The sequence below is a fragment of the Pristiophorus japonicus genome, chromosome 7 (assembly GCF_044704955.1).
Source record: "Pristiophorus japonicus isolate sPriJap1 chromosome 7, sPriJap1.hap1, whole genome shotgun sequence".
NCBI classification, from domain to species: Eukaryota; Metazoa; Chordata; class Chondrichthyes; family Pristiophoridae; genus Pristiophorus; species Pristiophorus japonicus.
The window spans coordinates 164,626,570-164,647,097 of NC_091983.1; the positions used below are offsets into that span (position 1 = coordinate 164,626,570).

A 20,528-nucleotide genomic window follows, 5' to 3' on the forward strand; every position below is an offset into this window, starting at 1 on the left:
CTTTGCAATACATAATTGTCCTTTCCAACTCAAATTCAACAGCAGAGGCGATTTCCAAGGTATGGTATAAAAGCAATACAATATTCCAACTAATGGCAATTGGAATGAAGACATAACATCTAAGCAACAATGCTGACACATTTTGAAGTAGACTATTTACATGACAGATGCACTCTGTCACTCAACATAACCCTTTGAGACCGAGGAAGCATTGCTATATTAAATAAACAACTACTATATAGTTAAGACTACATTTATTGTGTGAATATTGTAAATCAATATGTTACAGTTGCATACATTCATCTACTACAACTTTGTTGAGGACTGTAAATTTACAAAAAAAAACATAATTGTCCTACACAACAGAAAATATGCTATTTAAAAGTGCTATCCAGTACTCAAAGGATTATGTTCTATGTGAATTTTGATTCTAATTTAGATGTTGTAATGTCTAATTGAAAATTTTTGTTTGTGAATTACCTTGCAATCACAACGATAAAAAGTAAATTCTTGTTTGAAGTTCAATAGTATTCTTATATCAAACAGGTGCTACTTGCAACTCTCATGAGGATGGACACGCAACATGAGGAACAGAAGTTCATCTGGGAAAAGTGGAGCTGAATCGAGAATCATGTTCACTGCTACAATGCAGTGTGCTTTCTACAGCACCCTCAAAAGTTTCAAACTTTCTTTGCAGAACTGAAACCTTGTTTTCATTATAAATCATGAATATCTGATGAAATACTGGCATTATATGTTTATTATGCAGCGTAATGGTGGGCCCAACTATAACAAATGAATTTTTCTTTTAGAAACGATGGAAGAGCATTAGCATAGCTTTTTTTTTTAAAGTTACATAAGTAATAGTCTGCTTGTTAATAGGTACATTAAAGAACTTCAAATCAAAGCTGTGCATCATAAAGCACTTTCCCCCCCTCCCCCCACCCCCCCCAAAGTCAGTATTTATTAAAACATAGACAAAGTAAATCAGGGTGCAGAGAAGAATTCTCACTGGTGATGGGGAGTTACAGCCATTCTTTCTGGAGTATGAAAGATTCATAACTCAAAAGTTACTGATCGAAGTTTGTAGCAAAGTACAAATGAAAAAATACCTAGAACTCACCAACATTAGTGAGATTTTCTTTATTGTATGGGTATGAGGCTCCTGGTAGAAGTTCACTTTCTGCAGCATTATGGGCTATATAGTTCTATTCCCAATGAAAGATATTTCTAATACAGAAAAGATTTCCTAAGTTACTGCTTTAAAATATTAATGCAATACTTGTTACTGTTTAATACATTTCCAATGGCTGATAAATGGTATGCATCACAGCATGTAACTATTTTAATAAAACAAATTTACAGTGCCTTTTTGATCCATTAGATGATGCTGTATATGAAGTTTCTTAGCTTAGCTGATCAATTTTAAAAATTACGACCAACAAGCAACCATGCAAATATTTAGGTGATCTTTCAATACCCTACAATGTGGGAAAGGTTTGATGCACTAGCTTTTTCAATTAATAGGATGTGATTTGATTCCAACTTTTAGGAACCCTCCATTTTCATTATTTCACCAAATAAGCATTTAAAAAAAAAGAATTTTCAATCCGTATCTATCTGAAATTTTAAAATCACTACTGAATGAAAATTTGACTTCAACCACAACCCTTACTTGCGAGATCCGTTAGTCAAAACTGTTTTCCCAAATGTTTTGGATTTACTAATGAATGTAAAATTTATTATGTGCCATTTATAAATTCTGAAAGAAATTATGACTTGTGGCAGGGTTCTTGCTTAAAATTAAATACACATCTATTAATTTTATTTAAACACTTTAACCAAATGAACAGTAACATTGGTGGCATCTTTGGTTTTCATATACAGCATAAATTTTTTTTTAAAAAGACCTCACAATAAAACACAAAGCTCAACCAGAAAAAATGGTTCAACTTTAAATGTAGTGCACATTTTACAATCCTGTTCCCTTACTGCACAGACGAAAAGGAGAGCTCCCCCAAGAAAAACAGCAGCATCATGTCATGTAAACAGTTCACAATAAAATAATATTAACATCCCAATATGAATACATTTGCATTGTGTTCATACATTTCCATAAGCTTCTCACAGTCTTTCATTTGCCATATGTCCATTCCTGGAATTATTATATAGTAAAATTTGTCTCTGTAGTCATCCATTCAGTAATCACAAGGATGGTCCCAGAATAGGAATGGTTATTTGATCGTCTTTCTGGACTCAAAGATTAATGGATAGGTTTGCTCCACTGCAGTGGCAACACACTGTATACTGGGTGCTAAGGTACAGAAAAGAGAATCACTTTATTAATCATACTTTATAGATTCATCCTACAGTATGAAGTTCTTAACATTTTAAGATGTTTGCTCTTGAATCTATCAATTCAGTTTTGCTGATTTTTGAAATATTGTAGAACTTTCTTCAAGATGACCCCTTTACAAGTTCAGGGTTTTACCAGTCATTCTCTTGCATACAGTGGTATAGTTGCTCCCATAAGTAGTTTGAGTGTCTTGCATTTAGGGATGTTCCAATACTGCTCAATATCTAACTATATGATAGTGTAACCCAGGTGTGTAACAATAATATCCCGTTGTGATCAGAACTAGAAAATCTCATTTTTCGCCCCATGCCCCTATGTGTACCTCTCCAATCTTTTCAAAGTTGGACTGAGAAAACACTTGGCAAGATGAGGCTAGATACAAATCTTCAAGCTGTTTTATTTCATAGCAAGTGAACATACAGAGTAAGTGTTATAATTGGACTCAATTTAAATCAGTAAAGCGTGTCTTTATTTAATATGACAAATGTAAAAACATGCTATATTTTTCCATTATCTATGGAAAACTGGTCAAAAAATTCTGAAACATGATAACCACTTTAACATACTTCAGCTCGGTTTTAAAATCCCGAGTGACAACACTAAATTTTTTGCAGCATGTCTCACAAGATCTTTGCTATCAGTGAAATTATAATCCAAAACAAAAGCTGTTATATCCTGAATATGGACCACAATGGTCAACAAACTTTAATAAATTCCAATGCAAAATGACAACTAACTAATTGTCAATTCAAATAATCCAGCTTAACCTATTATTCAGATCCGGTTTCAGAATTTGATTTTTTAAATATTTTCCTTGTTCAAAACCCATATCATCCTCCTCGCTACTGAATCAAGAAATCAAAGCAATACTATTTGCTGCCCTAAGGGAATAATGTACTTTGTATTATTTAAAATGATCAGTGCAAATTATAATATACTATGTTAGGGGTGCAAGGACAAGCAGGTCTCTAATCCATATTTTTGTTTTCAAGCTCCTTTGTTGCGGTGATACAATTAAGAATCCAATTATAAAGCCAGTTAAGAAAAATACCACCACTAAAAAAAAGAGAGTATGCTGATGAATACTAACATTTAATACTTGTGACCATGAAAGAAAGACAGAAATGGAAGGAAATTAATTGTGGGTCAAAAAGGGGCAGAAAACATAACACAAAAGGATTTATTATTACGTGAGGTTTCCCAGCAAATACTCTTTTTCTCACTGATATCCAGAACATCTGGTAAGCACTGCACTGATGATCAATTTTTCTAAAGTAACTTGTTGACATTTATTTGATTGGCGTATTAAACACTATCCTCATGAGCTTCTTTGGCAACTGCAAATTCTTTTCAAGCTAACATTTTAGGAATATCTCTGGACTAAAAAAAAGTGCATTTATTCAGGTGGTAGGTGAAAATGTACGTTAAACATTGCAATGGTACTGCACAATGGACTGTGAACGGGAAAGAGAGAACTGAGAGATGTTGCACAGAGTATGTTTAATGTGTAAGAACAAATCATGCACATCATCATAATAATGATCTCATGCAATCCAATGGAAATTCTTAAAAAGTCAGCTGCACATCTTTACTCACAAAATACTGATTTTGTACAGAGCTTATGAAATGTGGAGGAACCTGAAAATGAAGAAGTTAGTGGTTGCCGTAGCTGATTTTAATCTGAGGTTTGCAAGCGCACCTGTTATTGTTATACTTCCTGTGGAAAAAATTTGAAGTGTAGCCTTTAACGCCTTAACCCTATAAGATGCTGCAGGATGGAGTTCTGGCTCATAGCTGCAAGAGAAGGAAAAACACTGGAATTTCAGTAACTAAACAAAATGATAGAAAGCACAACTACTAATAATGTAGTTACAGAGATTGTTTAAAAAAATAACAGCAACATGCGAGAGAAAGAAAGAAAACACTTCAAATCTGAAATAGAAACAAATTCTGGAAATACACAGGTCCGTCAACATCTGAAGAGAATGTTTGGGGTAGAGATCTTTCATAAGCTTGGGTCTTTTTTTAAGATGCTGTTGGACATGCCATGTATTTCCACTATTTCTGTTTTTATCACAGTTATACTCAATAATAACTTCTAAATGCATACCTTGCAATTGGCCGATTCTTTTTGGTGAATTCTGGTAGTCTTATTTCAAATGGCATAGTGCATACAGCCAGAACGTTGACAACTTTATAACCAGCAAATCTTACCTTCACAATGAAGAGAAGAGTTTAAAAAAAAAATCTAACATTGTTCTATTAACACATTTTACATTCATAGTTGACAATGAAAGTATCTAATTACAAATGCATCTAATGTGTGTCATCAGTTAGATACTGGCTTTCCCTCTTTGGCATCCGAGTTAATATCCAGCATATGCTGATGGGATTAAAAAGTCTCCTCTCTATTAGTTGTAATAACTCTATCTGTGCAATAAGTTTGTGGCAGTCTGAAGCTAGTCCCGAGGGGGGCAGGGGGGGGGGGGACACCCACAACACAAAATTGCCTTTAATTAAGCAACTGAATTGCCAAACTCATGGAGAAATGGGTCTTTTAAATTGGGTCAGAATAAACTAGCAAAAATATAATCCTGTCAGTCAGATAATATAATTCACACAATGAGAGAGTAGATGTAAAACAGGATTGCAGAGATAATCGGCCTGAAACAGCAATTACCAAATCTATTTTGAGATTTAATAATTAGGAGAAAAGCCAAGGGGAGCCTATTTTGAGGAAGTGAAACAATATGTATTCCTGAAACCTAGGTTACTATTGTTCTGTTATTATTTTAATCATACCAGCTATTTCAAGAAGCAGTTATACTGTAATTTTTGCAAAGCAGCTTCAGGAAGGCCATTTCACACCACTGCATTTGACACTGCATGGAGGATAACTCCAAGGCAGTGTCAGACCTGGTTCAGAAAGTGTTCAGTAATCGTCTTGGACTTCCTGAATACTTTATAATCACACAGAATTGTTTAAAATGTTATGAGAGCGTGGACGCAGCAATCCAACCCCTCAATACATTTGGCCTGAATTTTGCGGTCAGCAGTGAATGAACGCACTTGCCATTCATTACACTTATAATTGGCCACTTCTGCAATGCAACTTATGATAATTAGAGAGCCGAAACAGCATGGCAACTCTACAGGGAATCTGGGACCTGCGTGAACAGGGCAAGCATTGGTGTGCCTCCTTAAGCAATCAATTGAAGGATCCTTACCAAGACACTTAAGAGTCGAAACCAAGAAGTGTAAGTTAGAATATTTAATTCAATGCCAAGTATAGAAAGCAAAATAGAGGGAAAGAAAGATGGGATTGAGAGGGGCAAGACACAAAGAAAAAGTAAAACAATAAAATTTTTTTCCAACAATAATTAAAATCTGAAGGAATGAGATTTCACACTTTAAAAAAAGGAAATTTTCAGTGCCAGAGGTTGTTTGGCACAAGTTAAGATGCATCATGCCATTAAAAATTCACTTACACCTGAATACATCAGCCCTAACTTTTTCTGGCGTGTTTAGCGGGTAACTAGTGGGTAAGTACTGCAACTTCACATTTTTCATGAATTTGAGCCTTTCGGCAAGCTGCCATTATATCGAAACTTCTGGCGGAGCAGGGCAAGTCGTACAGCAACTTCCAGATTTCCGCTTTTAACTTCACATTTGCAGACACCGGCAATTGCTATCCAATTTACGCCTTAATAGTGGTGAATGCCGATTATGAGTTATACATTGCGATTAAGTACATACAGATTGCAAGCAAGTACATTGTTGTACATGTCAAGTTAAACTCGTCTTTACCACTACTTGGGCCTAAAGCTCATCTTTCTCCCCTACATTCAATCCATCATCAAGGTCACTTTCTTTCACCTCCAAAATATCACCTGCCTCTACTTACCTCACCTCAAACGGTTTCTGAAACCTTAATTCATGTCATTAACACCTTGCAACTAGCTTCCTCCAAGATGATCCTAGCTGGCTTCCCCACTTCCATCATCCACAAATTACAAATTCAATAAAATACTGTTCCCTGTTGTAAGAATCCTGAGAAATCTCCATTTCAGATTCCCATGAAGTAACATGGACAAAATGAAATAAGCATTATTAGTTGTTGTTTAAATTTGTATTATATAACTGTTTGTCAATGCACTGTCAATGTCAATGAGTCTCGAATAATCATGCTTTTAAACTAGTGTAATATGCCTTAGGTAGACCCAGTTAGATTTTAAAATGGAAGAGGCCTGCTTGACCAAATATTAAAAATGCAAAGTTGGCAAAGTGATAGTCTGTGAGAAAAGCTGAGAGAATTAATGGAATTCCAGAGACTGAGATAAGAGGCAGGGACCATAAGATTATGAATTACATGTTAGTTGTTTAGTTTTTTGAACACTTGTATCTATTTTAGTGATATAATCATCAATAATAGATTTATAATTGTGTAAGAATTATATATATATAAATATATATCTATCTACATATAAAAGTCTGTAATCATCAACTGCATGCAATGATAACCTGAATTATATATGACATGTAACCCGTTTGCTTATAATTAAAGGTCTACGAGTAATCTGTACCAAATAATCTGGGGTGAGGAAGTGATTACCATGGTCGAATAGACTGCAGCTAGCCTGGGAGACAAGGTTAGGTGCAGTTACCAATATGCTGAAATGTTGTAACATTTGTAGTGAATTATAAAAACAAAGGCCAACAGCAAGGTCCATATCTCAACCTATGAAGAAGACATATTCCTTTTTTATTGCCATAACTATCTTGGTGGTCAAAACTAAGGATGCAAGTGTGTCATAAGACTAAAAGCCTGTAAACCAGGGTGCTACGAACGTGGCATCCTTACGATTGGATTTGGGATTTGGGTGTCAGCCAATGATTGGTTCAGGAGGACTCCATAGGTTTTGAATGAGTAAGGGTACAAGAAGGGGGTCAAAACAGCCACAAATTGTAGAAGATTTCAGGAGTAGAAGATTTCAGAGACACAGTAGAAGATTTCAGGGAGAATCAAGGAGACACCCGGGAGACGAGGAGAGATGAAATACAAGAGACACAGGGTGCAGCTTACTCACCGTTGCAGCTTCGACCCAGAGTATAAGTGGTAATATAAATCTCAATTATACTCTGTAAACTGCTGCTCGAATACTGTAATGTATGAAGTCTTGCTTGTGCTGAATAAAGATAAATCACTGTCCCCAATACAGGTCAACCTTGAATCATTTGGAAGCAGGGTTCCTCTAGGATCTTATCATCATTATAGGCGGTCCCTTGTATCGAAGATGACTTGCTTCCACATCAAAAAGGGATGAGTTCACAGGTGTTTCAATGAAGGACCTAATATTCCAGGTCCCGAACTACATGTTGAAGGGTGGAATATGCCTGTGCGTGGATTTAAAAAAGTGTGGTGGGCGCACGGGCTTGACAAAGCTAGGTTTTGGTCCAGTGGCAAGGATTAATCAAGACGACTGGAGACCAGCTCTACTGCACGGACCTAGTGCGCACACATATTGTAGTGTGGGCTGGCCTGTGCTGCCCCCGGGCCCTCGCCTCTTCTGGGCCCCAACCTCACCGCTCCTGCTGTGCCGATTCATGCTCCAATCAGCGACCTGGACAGTGGTAATGTCCAATCCAGTTGCCTCTTCACAGCTGTTGCTCTCCAGCACGCGCTGTATCTTGAATGCCGGATCGGGCCACGCGCTACTCCTTTGAAGGCCCCGACCGGTTGATGGTCCTTGCAGGTTGAGGCCACTGCGCCAAATGTCGGGCCGGGCCGCACACTGCTCCTTTGAAGGCCCCGACCTGCTGATGCGCAAGGGAGCACATCACCCCTGTGCTCGCTGACCTACATTGGCTCCTCGCCCACAGACGCCTTGAATTTAAAATGATCCTCCTGGTGTTCAAATCCCTCCATAGCCTCGGGCCTCGTCCCTCTTCCCTATCTCTGGGATCTTATATTCACACTAAGGTCCACATCCCCAGCTCTCCTATTCCCTTGAACCTTACCTGGCTTCCTGTGTCCTAGAATTTCTCATCTTCACTTTCACAGCTCTCCAAAGTTTTGGCCCTCCCTATTTCTGCTATCTCTTGTAGCTCTGTATCCTGGTGTTCACCCTCCACTTATCTAACACTTGACATATTTATCCTATTCACTCCTTTCATCCCATCATCAGCAGTTGCATTTTCAGCTATTATAAGAACATAAGAAATAGGAGCAGGAGTAGGTCATTCGGCCCCTCGAGCCTGCTCCGCCATTTAATACGATCATGGCTGATCCGATCATGGACTCAGGTCCACTTCCCTGCCTGCTTCCCCTAACCCCTTATCAGTTAAGAAACTGTCTATCTCTGTCTTAAATTTATTCAATGACCCAGCCTCCACAGCTCTCTGAGGCAGCGAATTCCACAGATTTACAATCCTCAGAGAAGAAATTCCTCCTCATCTCAGTTTTAAATGGGCGGCCTCTTATTCTAAGATTATGCCCCCTAGTTCTAGTCTCCCCTATCAGTGGAAACATCCTCTCTGCATCCATCTCGTCAAGCCCCCTCAATCTTATACGTTTCAATAAGATCACCTCTAATTCTTCTGAATTCCAATGAGTAGAGGCCCAACCTCCTCAACCTTCCTCATCAGTCAACCCCCTCATCTCTGGAATCAACCTAGTGAACCTTCTCTTGACTGCCTCCAAAGCAAATATATCCTTTCGTATATATGGAAGCCAAAACTGTATGCAGTATTCCAGGTATGGCCTCACCAATACCCTGTATAACTAACAAGACTTCCCTGCTTTTTTATACTCCATCCCCTTTGCAATAAAGGCCAAGATACCATTGGCCTTCCTGATCACTTGCTGTACCTGCATACTAACCTTTTATGTTCCATGCACAAGTACCCCCAGGTCCCGCTGTACTGCGGCACTTTGCAACCTTTCTTCATTTAAATAATAATTTGCTCTTTGATTTTTTTTCTGCCAAAGTGCATGACCTCACACTTTCCAACATTATACTCCATCTGCCAAATTTTTGCCCACTCACTTAGCCTGTCTATGTCCTTTTGCAGATTTTGTGTGTCCTCCTCACACAGTTTTTCCGCTCATCTTTGTATCGTCAGCAAACTTGGCTACGTTACACTCAGTCCCTTCTTCCAAGTCGTTAATATAGATTGTAAATAGTTGTGGTCCCAGCACTGATCCCTCTGGCATCCCTACTATGGCCCTTACTTCAGTACCTCTGTCTTACCACCACTCTCCTTGCTTTCGAAAGCTCCACTAAGATCTTTTTTGACTATGTTGTTGCCTCCCACCAACCACTTCCGTTTCTTATTTCTTTAAAGTGCTCTGTGACACTTCTCCTTAAGTCATTAGTGTGAAATAAAATTGCAAATTGCTGTTGTTACTCACCTTTGTATTTTGTGCATATACTGAATACTTAACAACACCTTTAACGTAGTGAAACGTCCCAATGTGCTTCACAGGAGTATTATGAGGCAAAAATTTTGACACCGAGTCATATAAGGAGAAATTAGGGCAGGTGACCAAAAGCTTGATCAGAGAGGTACGTTTTAAGGAGCGTCTTAAAGGAGGAGAGATGGGTAAAGAGGCGAAGAGGTTCAGGCAGGGCCCAGGCAACATAAGGCATGACCAACAATGGTTGAGCGATTATAATCAGGGCTGCTCAAGAGGGCAGAATTAGAGGAGCGCAGACATCTTGGGGAGGGGGGGGGGGGAGGGGCGGGGTTGTGTGTTGTGTGGCTGGAGGAGATTACAGAGATAGGGAGGGGCGAGGCCTTAGAAACAAGGATGAGAATCTTGAAATCGAAACGTTGCTTAACCGGGAGCCAATGTAGGTCAGCGAGCACAGGGGTGATGGTTGAGCGGGACTTGGTGCAAGTTAGGACACGGGCAGTCAAGTTTTGTATCACCTCTAGATTATGTAGGGTAGAATGTGGGAAGCCAGCCAGGAGTGTGATGGAATACTCAACTCTAGAGGTAACAAAGGCATGGATGAGGACTTCAACAGCAGATGAGCTGAGGCAAGGGCAGAGACGGGTGATGTTATGGAGGTGGAAATAGATGGTCTTAGTTATGCTGCCTAGGCCCTGTCTGAACCTCTCCGCCTCTCTACCTATCTCTCCTCCCTTAAGTCGCTCCTTTAAAACCTACCTCTTTGACCAAGCTTTTGGTCACCTGCCCTAATTTCTCCTTATGTGGCTCGGTGTCAAAATTTGTGTCTCATAATATTCCTGTGAAGCGCCTTGGGACGTTCACTACGTTAAAGGTGTTGTTAAGTATTCAGTATATGCACAATAACATATGACACCAAGGTGGAAGAAAGTCTGTTCAAAGTACTATCCTTTTTATAGAAGAAAAAAAAATCACATTAGAAATGTCCAATGTTTTTGTAAAAACTTGACTTTTTGCTGATATTTAGACATTCGAATAGGATCATCCTCCATGCTAGGCTGCTTGGGTGACACGTTGCAGACATCACCCTGTGTCTAGGAGTGGCTCCATAGCAAACGCAGGCTTGATTTCAGACGAACCTGCCAGCTGTTTTGGAGCAAAGACACTTTAGGAAACCACATCACTTTGGGACACTTTGGGAATACCAAAGTCTAAAGACTCTGACCCCTGTTGCTTACAGTGGAACTGCTGCAGGATCCAGGGACACTCAAAGTTCGTACTGTCATCAGAGAGGCCTAGCAAGAAAAGAGACCAAACTTGAGAGTCCACTTGCTCTCAAAATATTATATTTTTATTAAGACATTAAAGGAATATTTGGCAGTACTCCCGTAGATGTTCCTCGCTCTAAGTATCATAGGGCAGTGATGCTAAGGAACTGAATTATAAAGTATCAGTGTATTTGGCCAGGCTTAACTTAAGGTCTCATTTTTTTATTTGGAGGTAAAAATAGACTTAATGGGCACTGGTAGAAAAAAATAGACACAATACAAATGGAATCAACTCTAACTATAATTAGAGATAAAATTAGAATTTTAGTAGAATAATAGGGTCATTGAGTGCAAAAGTTACAGTGCAAAGGATAGCTTTTTTAAAATCTAGACACCAAGGCCGGAATTTTACCAGCCCTGTGAGTGCGAGTTTGGAAGCGGGCCCGCTGTCAAAATGGCCGTGATTGACAGCAGGGCGGAAGTCTGCTCTGAACCCGCCTCCTTGTGAATTTCCAAAGTGCCGGCTGTGCCTGCGGATTGCAGACCCGGCACTAAATGGCGTGTCAGACAATTGTTCGAGTTAAGAAGCTGCTTAAAGCTATTTAAGCAGCATTTTACCAGGTCCAAAGGATTTTAATGTTTTTTTTTCCAAGGTTCTCAGCACATAAGCCTCACGTCAGATAAGTGTGCGGGGTTCTCAACAACTCTGGATTTCTTTGACTAGTTGACAGCTGCAGAAGTGGTATAAAAGCTACCATTTCACAGCTGTTCAATTTCCAATCAAAGAAGCTAGAGCCTTCAGGATTTGGAATACACTTTTCAGCTTTATGGAGGTTTGAAGTCTTAGAGTGAACACTCAATCGTCAACTCCTTGGAGCAATCGCTGTCGTCAGTGACAGATCGCTTCTGTCATCTTAACTTTAGCTGCCCTCTAATCCAACAGCCCTCAGTGCCCTTAAAAAAAAAAATCTCACCATGGCCCTCAGAATCCCACCACGATCAACCCCAACATCATTAGGTACACCAGCATCACCAACCACATAACCTTCTCTGCAATCACCTGATACTGCACAGGACACAGGGCATCAGCACCCGACCACATTGTTGCCTGGGATGGCCTCACCATGGCCACATTCACTTCACTTAACATTGTACACCCTGGCTGCCACATGATGCACCAGGTTGGCACCACCCCACACCAGCACCATAAAGTATCCCTGCCATGCCAAAGCCATTCCTTTCACACTCATCACCCTTGCTGGGGCAGGTGGGGGGGGGGGGGGGGGGGGCACGAGAGGAAGGTGCCCTTATGTCCCACCATTCACTACGACTCACTAAGCCACGTCTAAAAGATGTTCAGATAGCAATGTGTTCAAAATAAAAGATTTCAATGTTTGACAACACATTAGCAGCAACTCTACATGAACATTGGCGAAAAGACCCAAGTGCCTACCCTTGTGTGTTGTTAGTTGGTATGATTGGACAAAGATGAGGGGTGGTTAGTGAGATGGGGATGTGATAATATAGAGAGAGGGGGATGGGTGGAGGTGCAAGGTAAGTTGGTGTGAGTAAGGATGTGCAGGAGTAAGGTAGGGAAGGCAGAGTGATGGAGATGTGATGAGTCACACAGCAGGATGAGGTTGAGTGTGGCTTTGCAGTAACGTTTCGTGATCGACTGAGATCATTGAAAGGTTTTCTCCACTGCAGCCAGGCCCTCCTTACGACATCCCTGTTTGTGCCCTCCTGTGCAATATGCAACCAGGCTGCATTGGTGTCCTGGGAGGTCTCTTCTGCCAATTTAAAAGGGAAGAGAACCTCCCTGCGTACTGTGACTCCCTCCATAAGCATCTGGAGGAAGTGATGAGAGAGCCTGGGATCAGCCATGCACCTTTGTGCAGTGCTCGTCAGTGTTTTCAGCACCTCAATGCTGTAAAACACTGACAGCACAACTGTCAAAACCAATGTGGATATGGTCCCTTTAAGGAAACCAGCTGATTGCATAGCAAATGACGTCATTAGACCTGCTTGCTTTTAATTGGCCAGGAATCTCACAGGGCAGGCTTAACAGGCCCCAGCCATGTAAAATCACTTGGAGAGTGGGCTGCAACCAGGAGCGAGGTTCCAGCACGTACCAGAAGTCGCCCGCCTCGCTCCCAACCCGGTAGGAAAGATCGCAGCGCTAGAATCCAAATCACCAGCTGAAATGACCAAGTGATTTCAATTAGATCAGTACTTAGACTTGCTATACAAATATAACATACAAAAGTATTACCTGAAAACCCAGTTTCTGTAGAAGACGGGCTAATCTTCGAGCACCAGTTTTTGCATCTTCTTCACTAAATTTTGTTTGAAAAAATTCTATTAATTTTGCACAAAAAAATTGTGACATTATATTTCAACTGAAGTACTGTAAAAACTACAGCATCACAATTTTTAAACACTAAAACTACAGTATATTATTGGGTAGGGATGGGAATGTTCTTAATAGAATGAAGAAATGACATTTTTTCAGGAGTAGGGTACCGCTGGAGTTGGTTTTCCCTACCCCTCTCTGCAGATCACGCCTCCCCAGAGGGCTGTGTCCTTGCCAACGCTGGTGTTGAAGTCACTGAGGAGGATCAGTTCATCATCCGCAGGGACACGGGACAGGGATTTGGCGAGGTTGGAATAAAAACCCGCTTTGATCTCATCTGTCGCATCGAGTGTTGGGGTGTATGCACTGATGACTGTGGTGCATTGATTCCGGGATAGGGTGAGTCAGAGAATCGTGAGATGTTCGTTAACCCCGCAGGGGGAGTCTTTGAGGCTGTCGACCAGCTCGTTTTTGATGGCGAAACAAACTCTGTGGATGCGGCATTCTTCTTCTGGTTTCCCTTTCCAGAAGGTGCAAACTCTACCTTGTTCCTTGAGCTGGTCTTCCCCTGCCCACCGGGTCTCGCTTAGGATGGTGATGTCGACATCAAAGCGTCTAAGTCCCTGGGCAACTAGGGTGGTGCGGTGTTCCAGCCCGTCGCTGTTGGGAGTTGTTCAGGAGGGTCCTGAACTTCATTTTAAAAGGAATGGAAGATGCCTGTGCGCGAGTTCTTTTAATGTGGGGCTGTTGCACACCGGCTACCACATGGGCTAAGCTGAGCAAGGTGTTGGTCCAGTGGCAAGGAGGTCCAAGACGACTGGAGACCAGGCACTGCTGTATGAGCCTAGTTGCCTACGGCGAGATGTTGGCCGCAAGCTTGACGCTGTGTAAGTGGTAGGTAGTCCGAGGCTTGGTTGGAAGCAGGCATTGAGGGGGTCAGCGGTCCTCTGGAGTTCAGTGTGGAAGGTCAGGGTGGTCACAGCCATGGTGCTCACCACATGCTGGAGAAGAGGCCCGATCACCTTTGAGGAGGTGAGGCCCAGCTGCCACTGAAGGAGGGAGTGAGGTCCAGCTGCCATTGAAGGAGGGGGTGAAGCTAACCATCTTCGCTGAAGAGGGGGGGGTCGCCGCTGCAGGAAACTCGGTCGTCATTGTCGATGAGTTTTGGAGGGAAGGCTTATGCCAGAGGTAGGCCCGAATTTATGGTGATTGTAAGATTAGGGTTTAAAGTAAAGTTTTAGAAAATGCACCCCCTATTAGGGTCTGTTAAGGCTAGGGAAAGTTTAGACAGTGGGAGAGAAGGAGGTTGAGGGTGAAAAGTTGTTGGAGGCAGAAGATGGCATGGGTAAAGTTGTTTTAGCAGGGGAGCTCCCTCAGGAGCTGCCATCCCGGCGGCCATCTTAACTGAAGAAATACATGCAGCTCCCGAGGGAGCTCCCCTGCTAAAACAACTTTACCCATGCCATCTTCTGCCTCCAACAACTTTTCACCCTCAACCTCCTTCTCTCCCACTGTCTAAACTTTCCCTAGCCTTAACAGACCCTAATAGGGGGTGCATTTTTTAAAACTTACTTTAAACCCTAATCCTACAATCATCATAAATTCAGGCCTACTTCTGGCGTGAACCTTCCCTCCAAAACTCATCGACATGCCACTCATCGACAATGACGACTAGGAACAGGAGTAGGCCATCTAGCCCCTCGAGCCTGCTCGGCCATTCAACAAGATCATGGCTGATCTGGCCGTGGACTCAGTTCCACTTACCCGCCCGCTCCCCGTAACCCTTAATTCCCTTATTGGATAAAAACCTATCTGTGATTTGAATACATTCAATGAGCTAGCCTCAACTGCTTCCTTGGGCAGAGAATTCCACAGATTCATAACCCTCTGGGAGAAGAAATTCCTTTGTTTGGGGCTGGGATTGGGAGAGACTTCTTCACTTGGGGAGTTGTTGGCCTGTGGGGTTCCCTGCCGTGGAGAGTTGTTGATGCCAGTTCATTGGATGTATTCGGGAGGGAGTTGGATGTGGTCCTTGCGGCTGGGGGGGGGGTCGGGGGGGTGTGCTGTGGTGGGTGATCAGCCATGATCTTGTTGAATGGCGGTGCAGGCTCGAAGGGCCGAATGGCCTACTCCTGCACGTATTTTCTATGTTTCTATGATAATTGACAGACACCTAATTGTTATATATACAAAGTTGATATTAAAACAATTAAAGGAGCCAGAAGGCAGGTGTTATAGTCAGTAGGAGTGAAATTTAACCTAGCAGGTTGGTCGCCCATTAAATACCTCGACCGATTTTCCTCTCCATTGACTTCAATCATAAGAACATAAGAACATAAGAATTAGGAACAGGAGTAGGCCATCTAGCCCCTCGAGCCTGCTCCGCCATTCAACAAGATTATGGCTGATCTGGCCGTGGACTCAGCTCCACTTACCCGCCCGCTCCTCGTAACCCTTAATTCCCTTTTTGGTTAAAAATCTATCTATCTGTGATTTGAATACATTCAATGAGCTAGCCTCATCTGCTTCCTTGGGCAGAGAATTCCACAGATTCACAACCCTCTGGGAGAAGAAATTCCTTCTCAACTCGGTTTTAAATTGGCTCCCCCGTATTTTGAGGCTGTGCACCCTAGTTCTAGTCTCCCCGACCAGTGGAAACAACCTCTCTGCCTCTATCTTGTCTATCCCTTTCATTATTTTAAATGTTTCTATAAGATCACCCCTCATCCTTCTGAACTCCAACGAGTAAAGACCAAGTCTACTCAATCTATCATCATAAGGTAACCCCCTCATTGCCGGAATCAGCCTAGTGAATCGTCTCTGTACCCCCTCCAAAGCTAGTATATCCTTCCTTAAGCAAGGTGACCAAAACTGCACGCAGTACTCCAGGTGCGGCCTTACCAATACCTTATACAGTTGCAGCAGGACCTCCCTTCTTTTGTACTCCATCCCTTTCGCAATGAAGGCCAACATTCCATTCGCACCTGCAAACTAACTTTTTGGGATTCATGCACAAGGACCCCCAGGTCCCTCTGCACCGCAGCATGTTGTAATTTCTCCCCATTCAAATAATATTCCCTTTTACTGTTTTTTTACCCCCCCCCCCCCCCCCCCCCCCCCAAGGTGGATGACCTCACACTTTCCGACATTGTATTCTATCTGCCAAACCTTAGCCCATTCGCTTAACCTATCCAAATCTCTTTGCAGCCTCTCTGTGTCCTCTACACAACCCGCTTTCCCACTAATCTTTGTGTCATCTGCAAATTTTGTTACACTACACTCTGTCCCCTCTTCCAGATCATCTATATATTGTAAACAGTTGTGGTCCCAGCACTGATCCCTGTGGCACACCACTAACCACCGAAAGGAAAATCAGGCGTGATGTAGAACAGGAGGTCAATCTTCTACCACCCACTTTACATCACCACCAAAACTGAATTTCACCTCCAGTTTTCGTGGTGCAAGGTGCCCATTGATAGGAGCGCATATTGGGAATTCAAGTGTGAACAGAGGGCCTGAATTCTAAATATGTACTCCTGTTGCTTTGCATTAGAGCTCTGAATCAAAGTTTTGATTAGAACCTATTTTGAGATTCTTGATGTGCCCTCTAGTGACCAAGCTTTTCTCAGTATATTAATATATATTATTCAGGCAAAAACACCAGTAATATTTACTTATATTGGGGGTAATTTTAACCACAAAAAACAGGTGGATTGGGGTTGGAAAGGAAGTTAAAACTGTAAAAATCTCAAACCCAACCCCAACCCGCCTACTTCTGGTTTTATCCTACTTGACCCTGGCTCAAGATACCTTTGTGGCATCCAAGGACAATAACTGATAATAGGTATGATGCGGTTAACCAGAGTAATCATACAGCATATCCTTGGTATAGTTAAGTAGTGCTTCAGGTGCTTGGCCAAGTCTATGAGCAATACAATCCAACAAGGATCGCGATAAACTGCAAAAAGGTATCATAGAGCTCCCAGAGTGGGCTGAATCTTAACTCACAAAAAACAGGTCGGTTGGGATCTGGTCAGAGGATAAAATTTAAAAAAAATCTGAAATAGGAACCCAACCCATCTACTTCCAATTACAACGGGGTGGATGAGCAATCAATCTGCTTACAGGAGGCGGGCTGTCTATTTAAATATTATAACGAGGCTGTGTGCCTCATATTTAACCTGTCTTCCAGGTTTAACCTTGGCTGGCTGTCTGGGTTTCCCAAGACCCGGGAAAGGCAGTAGAGGACTGCTTTGTGGAAAAGGCAAGTGTCTTTCCTGCACTGTTTGTGGGCCAGGAGGAGCAGGAGTGCTTCTTCCCAGCCCACAAAGCTTACCACCTCCTCTGCCTGCCACCGGAACTTCCCCCTGCCCTCCCAACCCAAGATCCCTCCTCCTCTATCCCTCTCCCCCCACCCACCCCCCAAATAACCCAGCTACTGGCTCCCTACCTGCTCCTGGCCTCCTTCGGAGCATTCCCTGCATGACAGGGAGCCAAGACCGTCAATCAGTCGAGTAACCTGCTTGAAAAAAGCATGTAGGATCCAGACGCCTGGGTTTTCCTGAACAATACTGCCCCCCCCCCCCCCCCCCCCACCGGCTCACAAAACCCACCCCAGTCAAGATCGGTGCCATTGATTCTATTAACTTTATTACACATATATTATGGTATGTGGAACACAATAGAGAATAATAATAATTTGGTTTATAACTATAAGCATAAATTTACAATTTATACTTTACAGCTACATCTTATTTTATACTAAATCATCACCCATATAAATATGAAGTGTTTTTCCACTTATCTGGAAAAACACAGGCAGAAATTCATCAATTCATAGTTAACTATTCTGTCTTATGTACAATGCTAGTATCATTAAAATAAGTAAGATCTCAAGATAAAACAAAATCAACTGTCAATTTTAATACTAGAATAAAAATCTTTTAAAAAGAAAATGAAGTTCTTACCTTGTAGCTCCAGTGCATATGATTTTCCCTGAGGACCAGATTGTGGCTGTTATCCTGGGTTTCCTCAGTTTCATTAACACCTTCTGCAAACAACAACAAAATATTAGCTGTGCCTTAGTCATAGAACTCCTGGTACATTCAATGAGAACATCACATTTATATTTTGTTTAATTCAATTCTGGATCATGTTATATGCAAAAATGACAACGGTCTGCTTTGGTGAAAATACTTGTATATAATGTGCACCTAAATTTTAGGTCTATTTTTGAATGTAAAATAATGCACGTTATATGCACTATTTACAGTTATCTCTCATTTTATATTACATCATCACAATGGTAACTGGAATTTGTCTGATGCGAGTGATCATTTAAGTACCTAGCTTTGCCTTATTCCCAAGTTGATTAGAATTTTTATCTGCATGCTTTCTATTCATCATGGTTAGATGCAAGTTTTGCCTAATATTGATCAAGGATAGGTCTGCATCTAGAAGTTATAGGCTTAGTACTTTATTGATTTTATATGTTAATATAATCTGAGTAGGATTGCTAATTTAACAGTAGCTAGATCAATACTCCATGCATGAAATGCAAAATGATTATGTACAAAACACTTACTATAACAATGAATAGTGTAAATGAATGTTTTTTTTTTTTAAATTGAAGACCTCTGCGCCTGTAAAATAAAAAAATATTTCTGTGGAAGGAGGAGGTTCTAGTCATTCTTGTATTCAGTAGGAATATAGGAACAGGAATAGGTCATTCAGCCCCTCGAGCCTGTTCCGCCATTCAATTAAATTATGGCTGATCTTTACCTCAACTCCAACTGCCCATTTTTGATCCATATCCCTTGGTACGGTTACCTATCATCAATCTCAGTCTTGAAATTTTAATTGACCCAGCATCAACAACATTTTGGGAGAAAGAATTCCAGATTCCCACTACCCTTGGTGTGAAAAAGTGCTTTCTGATTTCACTCCTAAATGGCTTTAACTGTAATTTTAAGATTCCCTTGTTCATAATTCACCCACCAGGGAAAACAGTTTATCTGTATCTACTTTAACAATCCCCTTTATCATTTTAAACAACTCAATTAGATCACCCCTCAATCTTCTAAACTACCAATGATGCCAAGGTATAAAATAATCTATTTTATGATAAATTTATAATAAAAATAAGCAAACAAAAACAATGCTTAATTGTAGTGTTTTGTACTAGAGTAAATTATTGTAATTGTAAATTGTCAGCATTTCTCCATTTTATAGAAAGCAGAAATGAGTGAACAGTGACATCTCATGCCCAAATGGAAGAATTTCAGCTTCTTTGTTGGATGTTATTTCTTACCGTGTCCAACAAATCTACTGCTCCTGATTTTTGATTTGCAATTGAATGTGAAGATTTTGTGTTTGCACTATAGCCATTTGATCCATATAAAAACTGAAGTTTCATGCAGATACTGAGTCTCCCACAGATGGCACACAAGAAATTATAAATGAGGGGCCTATACTCAGTTAGATTGAACAACACAATTAAAACACAAATCATATCACCTTGATCCATAATCAGCACAAGCGTGCTAAAACTATATACTTCAAAGACCCTCTTGAGTAAATGTCACAACAATTTGATTTTCTTAGTACATTAACTCTATAAAAAGACCTTTTATATTGTTCCTTAAAAATAGGAACAAAATTGTTCTGTATTACTGAAAAATATTTAAATACTTTTGATAATATCTCAATTTAAGTTGACTTAAATCAGTTTTACATATAATTTGGTGAATTCTCTTAATTTTAACAAAATTACAACTGTGAGCTCATACAAATTTTGTGTCTTAAAAAAATTGTATCAGTGACTTGAAGTAAGAAATAGTATGGTGTTAGGTTGGGTCAGACTAAGAGAAACTACAAGAAGGCCTAAGATAGGTTTACAGTGCATTTGTGTGAATGCACATGGTGTGGTAAATAAAGTTGGTGAGTTGCAGGCGCAAATAGCCACATAGGAATATCCATGGGCCCAAGTTTCGGCCTCAGTTGCTCCTGATTTTTTGGAGCAACTGGTGTAGAACGGAATATCTTAGAAATTCAAATTCTCGGCATTTAGTTTGCTTCAGTTTTAGTCAGTTAGAACAGTTTCACTTTGAAACAGAATTTTTTTTCCCCAAAAGGGGG

At 40.9% G+C, this 20,528-nt stretch overlaps 1 protein-coding gene across 7 annotated transcripts in view; it reads right to left on the bottom strand.

Annotated features, from left to right (window-relative positions):
- Positions 1-237: 237 nt before the first annotated feature.
- Positions 238-20,528, bottom strand: part of tbpl1 (TBP-like 1) — a 46,156-nt gene continuing 25,865 nt past the window's right edge. For all 7 annotated transcript variants that reach the window (XM_070885515.1, XM_070885509.1, XM_070885512.1 and 4 more), the window contains 5 exons: positions 18,359-18,441; positions 13,311-13,374; positions 4,467-4,570; positions 4,056-4,150; positions 238-2,314 (listed from right to left, as the gene is read on the bottom strand). In XM_070885515.1, coding sequence (XP_070741616.1) covers positions 2,235-2,314; positions 4,056-4,150; positions 4,467-4,570; positions 13,311-13,374; positions 18,359-18,441 — 426 coding nt within the window. In that variant the 3' untranslated portion in view covers positions 238-2,234. The remainder of the gene's footprint in view (positions 2,315-4,055; positions 4,151-4,466; positions 4,571-13,310; positions 13,375-18,358; positions 18,442-20,528) is intronic.